The sequence below is a fragment of the Geospiza fortis genome, unplaced genomic scaffold (assembly GCF_000277835.1).
Source record: "Geospiza fortis unplaced genomic scaffold, GeoFor_1.0 scaffold55, whole genome shotgun sequence".
Classification (NCBI taxonomy): Eukaryota; Metazoa; Chordata; class Aves; order Passeriformes; family Thraupidae; genus Geospiza; species Geospiza fortis.
The window spans coordinates 8,100,639-8,114,767 of record NW_005054308.1 but is presented as its reverse complement, the minus strand read 5'-3'; the positions used below and the strand labels follow the sequence as shown (position 1 = coordinate 8,114,767).

Sequence of the window (14,129 nt, the reverse complement as noted above, 5' to 3'; positions counted from 1 at the left end):
GGGGGTACCTCCGGTGAGCCTTAATATCCCGTTGCTCCCTGCGGGAGCATCAGCGGATTCCTGCTCGGTAGAGCACGCCTGGCGCTTCCATCGCTGCACTGCCCGGACCTAGGGAGAGGCTCTGGCTGAGATTCCCAGTGGAATAAAGAGAAGCCTGAAGGGCTGTAGCACACAGGGGAGTGTTTGGACAACCTTCTTGGAGCATTTAGTGCCCATGGAAGGGAGAAATCCAGAGCCCTGAAAATCTCCCAAGCATCCCTCCAGCCTCTGCCTCCTGCCTGGGATGGGGTTCCCGGGATCAGGTCCCTGCACAGAAAGGGAGCACCTGTTGATCCCACAGTTCCCAGGCTGCAATGGGAATTACTCCTTCTAGCCAAGGGCAAGGACACCTTCCACATCCCAGGTTGGTCAAGCCCCATCCAACCTGGCCTTGGACACTCCCAGGGATCGGGCAGCCACAGCTTCTCTGGACAACCTGTGACAGGACCTTACCATCCTCACAAGGAAGAATTTCTCCCTAAAAAGACATTTCTGAACCAAATATAACAGCATCACTTACCATGGGATTAGAAAGGTTCCTGGAAGTCACTGGCTATGCACACTCTGGAGCAGATGCTGGGACGCTGGCTCTGGACTTCCCCAGTTCCTGGAAAACATCTCCTGCTGGCACTGTGGAAGAGCACACACTAAGGTAACAGACCTTTGAGTGATCAGGCCACTGGTGGTTACGCTTATCAATATGAAGTTTACTTCCCTTCTGCATCTCTAAAAAACAATTATCATGGCATTGTTACTCTGTAGATTAATACCCTTTTGAACACACAAATGACGGGTTTGTCCCCAGTTATGTGACTAGAGAACAGTGCTTTTTTCACATCTGGGGGTCTCCAGCATCTGTCCTAACCCCAGCAGTCCCAGCTCCTTCACTGACACAATACACATCACTGTATTGGTAGAGCACAAAAAAATCATGCTTTGAGGCAAACTGTTACATGGATATATTTATTGCATTGTAGTCTTAGCAATTTTAAATATAAACATTTACATCTGGAAAGCAGAATATTGCAAATTCAGTATTATCCAATATGTTCATAGCAGCATCAGCTTCCTAAGAAACAAAATGTTTAGGAAGACAGAGAAGGAATAACAAACAAGTTACACCCTCATTTATCACCATCTGACCCAAACATGGAACTGCAGCTGTGAAACAGATATTGAAGTCACCAAATGTGACCTTGAAGACGCCAGTGATTTCAAGACTGAAGAGTGTTTTTGTACCTGATTCCCCACATGGTTTTTGTGTGCCGAGGTGAGGTTAACTAACAGTCACGAGCCTGGAGAGGGCAGAGGGTCGATGTATCTGCATTACCTGACAGAGGGAGTTTGGATAACAGCACTTGGCACTGGTATAGCATTTACCACTTCCCCAGCTCCTCGAAAGACAGGCAAGGAGAGCTCTTGGATGTGCTACAGCTGTGGAGCGTCAGGGAGAGGGATGGAAGCAACTTGCCAAGGCCATTCAGTGAGCAAGAAGCAGTGAAGAGAGTGGAATTTGTCAGCCCCTGACTTCCAATTCCATGTCAGTCTGGTGGCTCATGCTGCTCCTCTGTGGCTCCCTAAGGAAGTTTTACAGGTGACTCATTGGTTAACAAGTCCCAACCCCTGCAACTACAGTGGGTGTGTGCACCATTGAAAAAAGGTCAACCCATCCGTTCCCCTTGTAATGCCCATTTTAGTTTTAGAGAAACCAAACATTTCTCTCATCTCGTCCTCTCAAAATTATGTGTCACCTGAAGACACCTTGGCACAGCTGCACTTTGCTCTGAAGCAGTGGAAATCAGAAGCAATCACTATAGGAGCAGCTTTCATTCTTTCCTGAGGGAGAGCACTGATCTTTTGAGAGGAAAAAAGGATGGATATGTTTTCACACAAACTGATCAAACTACTTTTCATTCTAAACGAATACAAGACTGATTGAAAGTCTCAGGTGTACTAATTTTTTTTTCAACAAAGTCATCCAGGTGTACACCAGAAAGCTAGAAGCTAATAAGATAGTTATCCAGGAACATCAGGAGGCATTTTCCTTCCCTGACAGGCCTTCACTTCCACCAGCTAAGAGCAAGAGCACTTACAGTGACATCTGAAAGGACTTGTAAACATCATGAGACAAGCATCTCTGCTATCTCCCCACTAAAATAGTCCTTTCTCCTGCACCCCAGGAAGCCAAGGAAAACCAAGCCTTCTCCATCCCCACCTCAAAAGGGCAAATTTACTTAGTTCCTTCTTCTCCCACTGGGTTTCCTCTGCAAAATGTTAAGAGGCAGGGTGAAACATGTCAGTCATTAGGGCTGGAGCCTGGCAGAGATTCCAGGGGCAGTTCAGGTGCTGTGAAAGGCTCCCAGCATAAGGGAGGCTGCACTCAAGAGCTGGCTCAGCATCCTCCCCTTCATCTACAGAGCTCAACTGCCCAGGGCTGGCAGGATTGTGCCCAAGGTATAGGTTAGAAGCCCCTTCCCATGTCAAGGAGTTACCACCACCTGAGTAATTCCACTCCTCTCTTTTGTCTTTGCCTAATATCCCACCTAACACTACTCTCTGTCAGTGTGAAGCCATTCCCCCTTGTCCTGGCACTCCAGGGCCTTGTCAAGAGTCTCTCTCCATCTTTCTTGTAAGCTCCCTTCAGGTACTCAAAGGCTGCAAGTAGGTCACTCCAAAGTTTCTCTTCTCCAGGCTGAACAATCCCAACTCTTTCATCCTTTCCTGGTTTGTAATACTAATTACAATCACAATTTCACAAATTCTGTAAAAACTTACTTTTCCAATATTATTTCTAGTCAGCAGCAGCCTTTCCTGATGTTCTAACAGACTGTCTTAGGATTGCCATTAGCACAAACTTGAATTTTTTAAGCCAATGTCAAGAAGCAAAAGCATGAACTGAAGTAGTTCTGGGCTGCAGATGCTGCAGACCTCAGCATTCATATTTTACACTTGGCAGTGCAGGCAGGAGAGAAAACATCCTCATATTAATTGGCAGTATTTGCAGCTAGGCTCTGAGGCAGACACTGGCATATACCTGAGCAGCTTCTCAGGCAAGAGCTGTCCTGGCTGAAGGAATCACTGCATCACCCCTGAAAAGCTGCAGGACTCTGCCTTCCAGTTTCATCCAGAGGCAGAGCTTGCAGTGTAAGTTGGTGCTTATAACTCTGATCTGTTTAATCAAAGACAGGAAGTTTACCTGGAGATAAACATCTTCATAAACTCAGTGTTTTCAGTCTGCTGTCCCTGCTCCATTTTCCTTCAAGATTCTGGATCAAATCATTTACACCTGCCTCACTTAGGTCAGTGCCAGTAAGAAACAGAAAGGCTGAGTGTGGGCAGAATGTTGGACAGAATGTCAAATTCAATAAAAATTACACACCTTTCTACTCTGCTTCTTTTTATCCTCCACACCTCTTCACCCAGTGATTCACAGGTGCAAGTGGGTGACTGCAACAACAAACTAGGAAAACCTAGCACTTTGTGAAGGAAAATAAGTTTAAAAGTTATTTTTTAAAAGTTTCAAAAAATCAGTTCACTCCAAAAAGTAATATTATCCAAGATAAATAATTCTTCTGACCAAATAATTCCAAAAATCTAAAGAGAACAGTACGAAAATGAGGAACAGCCAAAGGCTCTTTGAATTCAAGACTGGATGGGGTAACATTCTTTAGGGAAGGGTAAAAACCAGCGGGCACTCAGGCCTGTTCCTGCTGAGACACAGCCCTGCTGAGGGAATGCTGCAGAAGAAACAATAAATCCTAACACTGAAGGAGGAGAAGCAGATGGAAAACAACACTCACTGATCAATTCACTAATCACCTGCAGAGGACGAGCTAAGTACTTCACTCTAGGTCAGAAAAAACCCTTCCAGGCAATTAACAAGCTGGACCAGTCAGTTGAGAGAAGGAACCAAACACACACTTTTTATAAGCTTTTTTCCCCCTTCAGCCTTACCTTTTCTACAACAACAGCCTAAGGAGTGTTTGATAAAAATGAAGCACCTGTGCAAAAACATTTCCTAAGAAATAATCCCAGAAATGAGAAATTATTTTAAAACTTCATCAAATTATCCCAACGCTTCTTTGAAGTTATTGCAGAAAACTGCTCCCTGCAGTAACTGGGTACCTCACCCCAAAGACACTTTAAGAACCACTGCTGAGCACCAGGCTGAGCAAAGTCCCAGAAATACAGGACAGGTGGCACCTGTGGATCCTTTCTAGGGAGGTTTTCATATCTGCCCAAAGCTTTTTCACCCTAACATTGCTCTGTTTCTTACTCTTCATTCCTTAGCACAAAGACTTTGGTGTGTTCATGCTCACAGCATCACTGCAGCAAGAGAGGAAGGGCTGGGAGCAAAAAAACTTTGAACAAAAAAAGCCATAGAAAGAAACAACCAGAAATAATATTAAAAAAACACTGAAACCCAAAGCTCATTTGGTTCCAAAGCCTGTTTTCTTTTTCTTTTTCTTTTTTTAAACAGATGTAGGAGAATACTTCGGTGAGGTGGAAGAACCCATTTCAGAACATGACATTCAGTTTTATTTAAAGAGCAATATTATCTGAAGTATTGAACAAGCAAGTGACAACACACCTACAGGATCACTTGCTTCATCACAATCACGATGCTTGAAAGAGACAAAATCCCTAAGACAGCATTTTAATAATGCATTTTAAAAATACACAATGCCAGAAAAAGTGGGAAAAGGAAGACATTTTGGAACAGCTGAAGTTGTAGAAGAGGAAGCAGCAGTATTTAGGAAGCAGCTTGGAAATAATGAGAAAGGTGGACAGGAAAGTAGGATACAAATGAAGAACTAACAAATAATTCATTAAATCTAAATTGGAAGGGAGCAGTTTAACCAACTTCACAGATGAGAGGAGGAACATTTCAACAATGAGGAATGAGGTAGTGCAAAAAAAGTAGATAAACTATAATCCTTAACCAGGTTTGCTGACCAAGGTGATGATTCTGGAAGAACAGGTCAGGGATGATATAAAAATCAAGGCACAAACTTAAGTCTAAGCACCAGCACTTTTCATAAAATGTAAACAGAGAAACTCATAGACGTGAAGCAACAAACATCTGTAAGGTTTCAGGGAAAAACCCATTAGGAAAGGAAACATTGAGACTTCCAGCAGCAACTGAGAACTTGGGGAAGTGTCAATCAACAGGAAAGGCAGCACAGCCACAAAAACATTCATGGTAGTTGTATCTTAGTTAATGCAAACTAGGCAGACAAACAGATTTAAAAATATGAGGTGAAGAAAAGCAAGAATTCAATGAGCCGTCACTGTACGTCAGCTTGAGGGTGATCGGACACCCTTTGGTCAAATATGAAAGAAAGAGGAGAGGTCAGAACCAGTGGCCTTTGGTACTAATAGAAAAGGCAGAGAAGAGTCATCCCAAGCAGCTGAAGTAAGAACAAAGCTGCCAGAAAACAGAGAGGAAAATCCCCACAACCAGAAGGAGGAAAATATTCACTTGCAGTAAAAGCTGCTGGGAAGTCAGGAGCAGAGATAAGCACCTTGTTTCTAGCTTCACATGTTTCTAGTAATTTGTGAGGGTTCTGGTTACTACATAGAAAGCTAACCAGGAAAGGGTGCAGAAAGCCAGGACAACAAGAACAGTCTTTGTAAACCAGAGTTTAGAATGTCCTGAGGAGACAAAGTACTGACAGGAGAAAGGGAAAAAAAAATAAGAAAAAGAGGCAAAAACTGCAGAGCACATGAACACGAACAGTAAAGGAGGGAGGGGAAACAAGAACCTCCATGAGAAGAATCTTTTCAGTGCCTAGTCTCAGTTCACAGAGGGATGGGATTACAGCAGTAAGACAATGTTTCAGAAGAAGCTGCAGAGAGTATTTAATTTTTTTTTTTATTTTTCTCCCTTGATGAAACTACTTTGCCTCAAGAGTACTTTTTATTCTGTCCCAGGCTGAACTTGGCTTTGAGCTCACTGGCTGAGCTCATCAAGCCCCATGTCATATGAAATGTTGACATAAGTTTCAAGCTCCCCCAGAGGCAAACAGCTGCTTTGTGTGTCCAGAATGCCTGCTAAATGATTTCTGTGGTTCACCCAAACACCAGACATATCCCTAACGACCAAGCAAGCAGAATGCTGCATCTGCAGCAACAGAAATCCATGTCACCCACAGTACAGCCACTCAATTTGAGAACTCAGGACATCTATATGCAATGTCAGTCCTGCTACAAAGCAATTTCCCAACTTCAGCTTAAACACACAGAGCTGCTGCAAAGCACAAGGCAGTTGAGATGAATACAGAATAGCAGCATGAAATCTCCTTTGACAACAAAGGGAACAGGCTACATAATGGAACAGCTTCATTTACCCTCAAACTTCTGCAGGTAGGTTTTTTGGGAAGCAGTTTATACCTGCAGAATCCTGGTCTGACCTGCAATAATTCAACAGCCTTGCTAAAATGAAACACTGATGAGTTGAATTTGACTTCTATACTTCAAAACCTTTTCAGACACATCTGCAAAGCTCAACTGGAATTAGATGTTGCATCCCTCACATGGACAGGAAAGACCCATGAAGATTCCTGCTCCATGAGAACTGCTGGAGACTCAGCAGCTCTAGTTTCAATAGAGGGAGCCTGAAAGGTGTCTAAATACAGGACAGGTGTGCTCAGCACAAACACACCTGAGAAAAACCCAATCTTTGCCAGCTTCACTCTTACACTAAGTAGCAAGGGGGTGAAATATAAAAGGATAGTTTTCCATCTTCACCCACAGATAAACTCCAAAAGGGAGGTCTCTGAGTCAGCTACATCATCTGCTTGCTGGTGACACAGGGCCAAAGCACAGCATTACAGAGAGCCTAAGCTTTGATACTGGAAACAAGTTACAGTCCTGCCATCACCCACATTAAAAGAATACTTTACAATTAAGAGGTTTTCTATCACACAGAGCATTACAGAACTAACTATGGCAAAGAGGCCAGTAGCCATCATCAGCATGTGACTCCAATGTTTTATAAACTATTTCAAAATGACTGTCAGAATTATATCTGGAAAAGAGGACATCCATGTAACAGCAGCAGATAAACTGTTGGTTTCATTAGCAATTTCCTCTTGGTATTAGTCAGAATGTGCAAAAGAGCATTTCTGATTTATTGCAGGTCCAGATCTTATCCTTAAATGTGTGCCACAAGTAGTTTCTGTAACAGAGTACACCAAAATTCTCTTACAACCCTCTTCATTTAGCTTCTTTTTAAGAAACAATGGGATCTGTGCTTAACTCCCTCATATCACAGAAACAACTGTGCTGCTGACCTTCTCCTAAGACCCCCAACAGTGATCTAGGGAGGCTGCTCTGGCATCAAGCCCAGGATGCTCAGGTTACAATTCTTTCCCCTGCCTTGAAGTGGCAATGGGAAACCAGCCACGGTACCATCCTACTCAATGACAACTCTAAATAGCAATGGGAGCTGCAGCAGCAAGTCATGCTATCAAATAAATACTCTGCCAAAGGCTCAGCCAAGTCAATGTGCTAAATGGACAAGCAAGACATTCTCTCCTCGAATAAAGATCTGGTTTATGTGGCGTGTGAACACCTGCTGATAATCCACCTTGGGCCTCCTCCTCCTGCGGGGCTGGCTCCTGGCTCGGGCCCCCTCTGGGTGGGCAGTCCTGCTGCCCACATCAGCTTCACTTCTGTCACCTGGGGTCTTCTTCTCTCCAGCTCTGCCCGAGTGTTTCTGCCTCTCACGCTCCTCTTCTGCTCTCCCTCGTCCAGATCCAGCCTTCAAACTCAACGTCTGAGAGTCATTTGTCAGGGCCAGCTCCTTTGAGACAGTCTTTGAGTCAGCTCCCTTCTTCCCCGAGGATTCCTGCAGCTTGAGTCTGTCAAACAGCTGCAAAAGGACAGTTGTATCTATGACCACACTCGTAAAACAAAACAGGCCACTTGTTCCACACTTCTACATTGTATTTTCATATACAATCCCAAAGCAGCTCACAAGACACAGTGACAAATCTCCACCAGCAAAAAAAGACCATGCTGGATTACCAAAGTCAAACAGTGACAGAAGGTGAACGAGTCTCTTGCATGGTCATGACTGTCTTAATGTGAGCACCAAGTAATTTAAACTTGGGAGCAACACTGCTGTGTGGTGGCCTTTAACTTTGGTCAGGAGAAACAGAGATACCAAGTTGCTCCTACAGCTCACTTTTCCCCATGTTCTTTTAATGTCGTCAGACAGTTTTAGAGAGATTTCCATCCTTGTATCATGAATCCCTAAGACAAGGGGCCTCCATTAGCAAAATCTGTACACTGAAAAATGGAGGGATCTTTTGTGTTCCCCAAAACATACTAAAAGATGATGTGTGGGTATTCCAGCAGGTGAGCAGATCACAAACAACAGAAAAATAATAAAAGCTACAGCAGCAGACCCAAAGCACTGTATGAACTCATTAATCTAAGAACACATGGTGCTGAAACTGGAAAAGAAATTGCTTTTACTCTGGCAGCAGACAAGCTTTTATGAAATAATGAAAAATGAGATTTTTGGTTAGCCTCTCTCTTCCCAGCAACAGGATGGAAAGCCAACGGCTGTGAGAGTGAGCTAAAGGAACAATGACAACTTGATTATTTTTAACTAATCTTTAAAAGAAGGAAGGGTGGGATCTACCAGAAGACAGATTTAAATGGCAGGAATTTGAAAGCAAACTCCTCACAATGAAACATTTTAAATGTTTTTGTGATGCTTCTCTGATGTTCAAAAGGCCTGGAGCTGTTGCCATTCAATGGGCACTGCCCTGTCACATTTTTTTCCCCTTCATTGTTCAGAAGTTCATCTATCATCTCTTCAGTTGTCAGCGTGGTAAACAACTCTATTTGCAGCTGGATCCTAGAGAGCAGAGAGCTTTGGAGATCTTGGGCTTCACAGTACCCAGACTGGAAGCTCAAGTGACCAAAGAGCTGTGCTGTTTCTCTGGCTGCAGACACGGACTGTGCCATGAGGAATGTCAGTACCACAGGGATGCTCTGCCACATTCCCTGGCAAGACAAACATGCACCTGATCAGTCCATGGTGCAAAAACCACAGAGAACAAATCCCACATCAAAACCCACAGACTGAACTTCTAGAAGTTCAGCATGCTACATTAAGCAGTGGCAACAATTCTGATCTGATTCTAGGAACACTGAACTACTAAAGTACTTTCAGAAAGATCAGAAAACATTTTGGGTAGTTTTTTTGCTCAGTTCAAATTATTTTAGAGTCATCTGTAATAAAAGGAGGTAAAATATTTCAAATGTAAATATGGGTTCCAAATCAATGCTCCCCTTCTATTACTTTGAAAAAGCAGATCCTAATAAGAAAGAAAACAGCAGATGTCACCTACTCGGGTCAGTGAGAGCTGAGGTTCTGCATAGAAGGCTTTGCCCATTACTGGTTTCCTGTAAGTCTCATCCACATCTGTCAGGGCCTAAAAAAGATAGAAGAAACTGAAAGATTGAAATTAAAATAAAACATGAAGCAGCTTTGGACCAGCTTTGTGTCAAAGCATTATGAAATTATGTTCTGAGAGAAAATCCATCCCAGGAACAAGCTGTGCTTTGGAGCTGGTTTATTAATCATCTAAATTGTACTGAAGTATAGAAGCAGCAGCAAAGTTCATTCTGCATTATTTGTAAAATCTCTGTGATCCTTGCCTGCAAAATCCTTCCCTCTTCCCCACTTCCAAACTTTTCACACCTCCAGGCTCACGAATATTTAATAGCTGCTGTCTTTAAGATCTTCACAAGGTAGAAAACAGGGAAAAGCTTTTGTCACTGGCAGCTCAGTGATGTCAGTGAGAGAAAACACAGAAGCACCCACCACTATACAAAGACTGGGTTTTGCAGAGAAAGAAAGCTCTGGAAGGTTCTGATATTCCTCATATTCCACCTTCCTGTGTTCTTATATAAAACTCTGAAGATGCTGGGAACCCTTCAAAGCTTCTCTCTCCCTAAAACCTCTCTAAGATGGTTGGGCATCTCCTAGATGTACCAGTCTAACACCAAGTACCACCTGAGTCTGAAACCCAGCACTTGGTACCAGAGCAAAATTTTGTGAACCACAAAACCACATTAACCTTCGCCATATGTGATTTGCTTAAACCTGTTGCAAATTTCAAGTTTTCAATATAACAGTTACAAATGAAGGGCTGGAACAATAATTACCATATTCCAGAATTTGTCAAATGCAACCAAAAAGCCTGTGCAGACTCCACGAAGGCCCTTGAAAGTGCGGATGTGGACGTTAATTCTGACACCATCTCGGACACAGCGATGGAGCTCCCCCAGTGGGCTGCCTTCATGGACTAGAACAAAAAGAGAACATCACCAGTCTTCACTAAAATACACAGAATCACAGAACAGAATTGTAGAATGGCCTGAGTTGGAATGATTGATTAAAGATCATCTTCTTTCAACTCCTTCCCACAGGGAGAAACAGCTTCCACTAGACCAAGGTTGCTCAAGACCCCATCCAGCCTGGCCTTGAACACTTCCAGGGTTGGGGCAGCCACAGCTTCTCTGGACAATCTGTGCCAGGGCCTCACCACTCCCACAGCCAAGAATTTCTCTCTAATATCTAATCTAAATCTACTTTTTTTTTTTTTTTCAGTTTGAAGCTACTCCCACTTTTCCTGTCACTATGTATTTTTGTAAAAACTCTCTCTTCAGTATCTATCTAAAAACCACATAGAAATCCACTCTATGTACAAGTATGGCAGAGCTTGGCACAACACTTGTGTTCACAACAATAGCAATGAAGAAGCCCCAAGCACTGTAGCACACTGTGGTTGCCATTACCAGACCACCAAAACTCTTCTTACAATGGGGAGAGCCAAGACCAGAAAATATGAAGGTTTTGCTTTACATAGCCCACAGCCAAATCAGCCTTAGCTGAAATCTTTTTGCTACATTTTCAAAAACATGCCAAGTAATCCAAACTGTAAATAAAAGTGGTTGAGAGGGAACAGAAAGCTCACAGGAGCAGAGTTAATTCCACAGAAAAGACAAATGCCTGGTTAAGGCTACCTCAGATTACTTATGAGCTGTGAATAAAGAACTGTAGCAGATTTGTTCCTTTTCTTTACAAGGGGATTTCTGAAACAATGAATGACCAAAATCCTTCAACTTACTAAACTGGACCAGTTTAAACTGATGAAAATGCATTGTTTCAGTTAAGATTTCAGCAGCCAGATGAACATCCTTCAAAGTCCTACAAGTCTCTGGCAAGGAAATAAAATTACTCTTTAGTATGGTTTAATTGCAGCCAGCAATTAAACCATGCTAAAGCCCAGGACAATAATGCTTTAACCAGAGCAAAAGTGAAAGAATTCAGTAAAACATACAGCTTGCCTGGCTCACACAAGCCTTGTCTTCACACCAGAAATCTTTGCAAATCTAAATTATCTGGAGGGGTAGATATTATTTACAACTTCCACCCATGCCTTGGTACCCACTTGCTGTACAATTCCTACTAAAAGTCAGGAAAAAGACTTGGTCTAAAATCTCACATGGTTCTGCACATTAATAAAACATGTGAGCCAGAGATGACCTCTCACCTTGTGCTTTAGGGACTGTACACTCAAGGTTTGATTTGCACACCAGAAATTGCTTCCTGTGAGTGTAAAGTGACTGTGTAAAACAGCTGACCTGCAGGAATGGGCTGCAGGGTAATTCATGGCCACAGCAGGGAAATCTAAATCAGTTTCCTCTGAATTAACCTAATCACATTTATTTTTTGAGATCCATTGTCTTCTTGCCAGCCCTCTCCAGCTGGATAACTGCAGGAAATTGGTTTCACACAGAGCATAAGCTGTCTCAGCACCTCCCAGCCTTGCTTAGGGGGTCTTTCCATCAGCCTCTGTGTCTCCTTCAGCTGAACTGATAACAAACATGCTCTGGATTGACAGATCCATCACAGGAACCACAGATGACACCATCACGGTATCAAATTAATGCTTCCAATCAGAAAACAGTATTTTTTCTAACCAACCCTGAGAAGTTACATAATAATTTAAAATCCAGACTTATTTTGAGATTTTAAGTTCTAATATTCCCTTTAAGTAGGAACTCTATCTACAGTTTTTTAAAGAATTCTACATCTAACCCTTATTTTCAACTATGCCTCTCCCAGCACCCAGGCAAACACAACACAGCTCCACCAAATCTACACTCTGCCCACTTTTCCTTGCTGTGTAAGGTTCTGGCTCCTCCATGGCAAACTTCCAGCTTCATCTGAGCAAAAGGGCAGAACACATCATCCAAAAACCCTTCAACAACCTGACATTCTCAGAAAAAATAAACCAGCAACGCAAGGCATTTATTTTTGGAACACACCTCCTCTGCAAGTACTGAGAGCTGTAATGAGCAGGCTCTGCACACAACTAAATCTGCCTGTGCCTTGTTAGGGACCAGAATGAACAATGTTTCAACAGACAGGGAAAAAAGTTACCAAGTTGGTTCTCAAAATCCAACCCTTACCTGGATAAAATAAGTACATGCTTAATAGCAGGACTCTGAAAAATTACTCCAAAACTACTATAAACAGAGGGCAAGCACATCGAAAGGGTGAAAATAAAGATCTAAACTGGCTAAGTTCAAGTCCTTGTCCTCAGGGAAGACTCTATTAAGAGGCAAGATTAGAAAAACCTCAAGAGAAAAGCTGAAATAATTCAGAATACTATCAAACACCTTTCCACCTGCCCTGCACATGAATTCTCTGCCCCTTGGTGCATGCAAAGTGGTGATAAATAACTCCTCCTGAACTGATCCACACAGTCCAAGTTCCAAACACCTGTGGTGCAGACATCCCCCAGTTACAGGGAAAGCACACAACTTTGGCTATAGATCACTCATAAAACACTCCAGGCTGCTGAATAGCACTTTCTGTATCAGTTGTGCCAGTCTTCTTTGAAGGCCAGACATGGATGTGTGGATATTAAGTATGTGTTCTTAATTGTTCTTAATTTTTACAGTGTTTTTTTTTCTCAATTTTCATCACCAGTGCAAACTGAGATAGTGTTTATTAAGATCTGAAATCAACATTTAAGGTGAGTTTTCTAGAAATCCTGGGCCAACAGAACCTCTGCATTTGTGCAGAACACTAAGTGTGATACTTAAGAGCATGCAGCAGCTATAGCAATGAACACATTGTGGTTTAGTGTCTAAGCAAGAAAAAGGTTTTGCCTTGGGGATTCAGAATCAAACATTTTCGGCTTTGCATTTTTAGAAAAAAAAAATTAAGGTGATGGTGCAAAGACAATCTGAAAATGAACCCCAGTATTTTTAATTAAGTGCACTAAAGTTACATCCCACCTGAGAGCAATGCCATTTGATTCTTGGTGTGGCGGCACAAGTAGCACCTCGTCATGTTTAGGGGATGTTTACCCTGACCGCACACAGAACATTTTTACAAGAAATATGTATCATCATCACAGCTGATGAATTTAAATTTACATCACAGCTGCCTCTCACCTCAATCCACTGCCCTGCCATCCTGTTATCAGAAATGCCAGTATTTCTGCCTGCAGGATGTTTGGTTAGCAACCAAGCAACGGCAGTGTGTTACAGAATTTCCCTGTGGTTATGGTTTAACTACACTGTGGACTGGCCCCAACATGGTTAAAAATAGTACTTTTGAGAATATAGCAGTGTCTCATCCTTTTTCTCCTTAAAACCAAGAGGATGTAAGTAATTCACCAATTAACAGAGCAGAACATCACCACAACAAAGTCAGTGTCATCTCTGCGTGAGCAGCTCTGTGAAATGCTGTTCCTCATTCCTGCACACCATTTCAGAGAATCACGGAATGGTCTCAAGTTGGGAAAAACCGAAAAGCCCATATTGTTCCAATCCCCCCACCACCTGCAGGGACACCTTCCACTATCCCAGGTTGTTCCAGGCCTCATCCAACCCGACGTTGGACACTTCCAGGGATGGAGCAGCCACATCTTCTCTGAGCAACCTGTGCCTCTGCACCCCAGTGCCATTTCCCATCAAACCACATAATTCCCCCCACACCCCACTGTCACCCAACCGCTGCCGCCAGCCACCCCTCCCTCCTCACCCCC

At 42.9% G+C, this 14,129-nt stretch overlaps 1 protein-coding gene across 1 annotated transcript; it reads right to left on the bottom strand.

Moving 5' to 3' along the window:
• Positions 1-986: 986 nt before the first annotated feature.
• Positions 987-13,429, bottom strand: LSM11 (LSM11, U7 small nuclear RNA associated). The gene is made up of 4 exons (XM_005418887.2): positions 13,375-13,429; positions 10,228-10,367; positions 9,408-9,491; positions 987-7,915 (listed from the first exon to the last, which is right to left on the bottom strand). Exons 1-4 carry the CDS (start codon positions 13,427-13,429, stop codon positions 7,544-7,546), a joined length of 651 nt encoding a protein of 216 aa, XP_005418944.1. The 3' UTR covers positions 987-7,543.
• Positions 13,430-14,129: the final 700 nt, after the last annotated feature.

Bases quoted from the DNA above. Each gene is read 5' to 3' on its own strand.
- LSM11 (XM_005418887.2), bottom strand. From the start codon at position 13,429: ATGACGAGGTGCTACTTGTGCCGCCACACCAAGAATCAAATGGCATTG. The intron at 9,492-10,227 runs GTAATTATTGTT...TATCTTTTTTAG, and splicing joins TTGACAAATTCTGGAATATG to GCCCTGACAGATGTGGATGA. The intron at 7,916-9,407 runs GTAGGTGACATC...GTCCTTTTGCAG, and splicing joins CTCAGCTCTCACTGACCCGA to CTGTTTGACAGACTCAAGCT.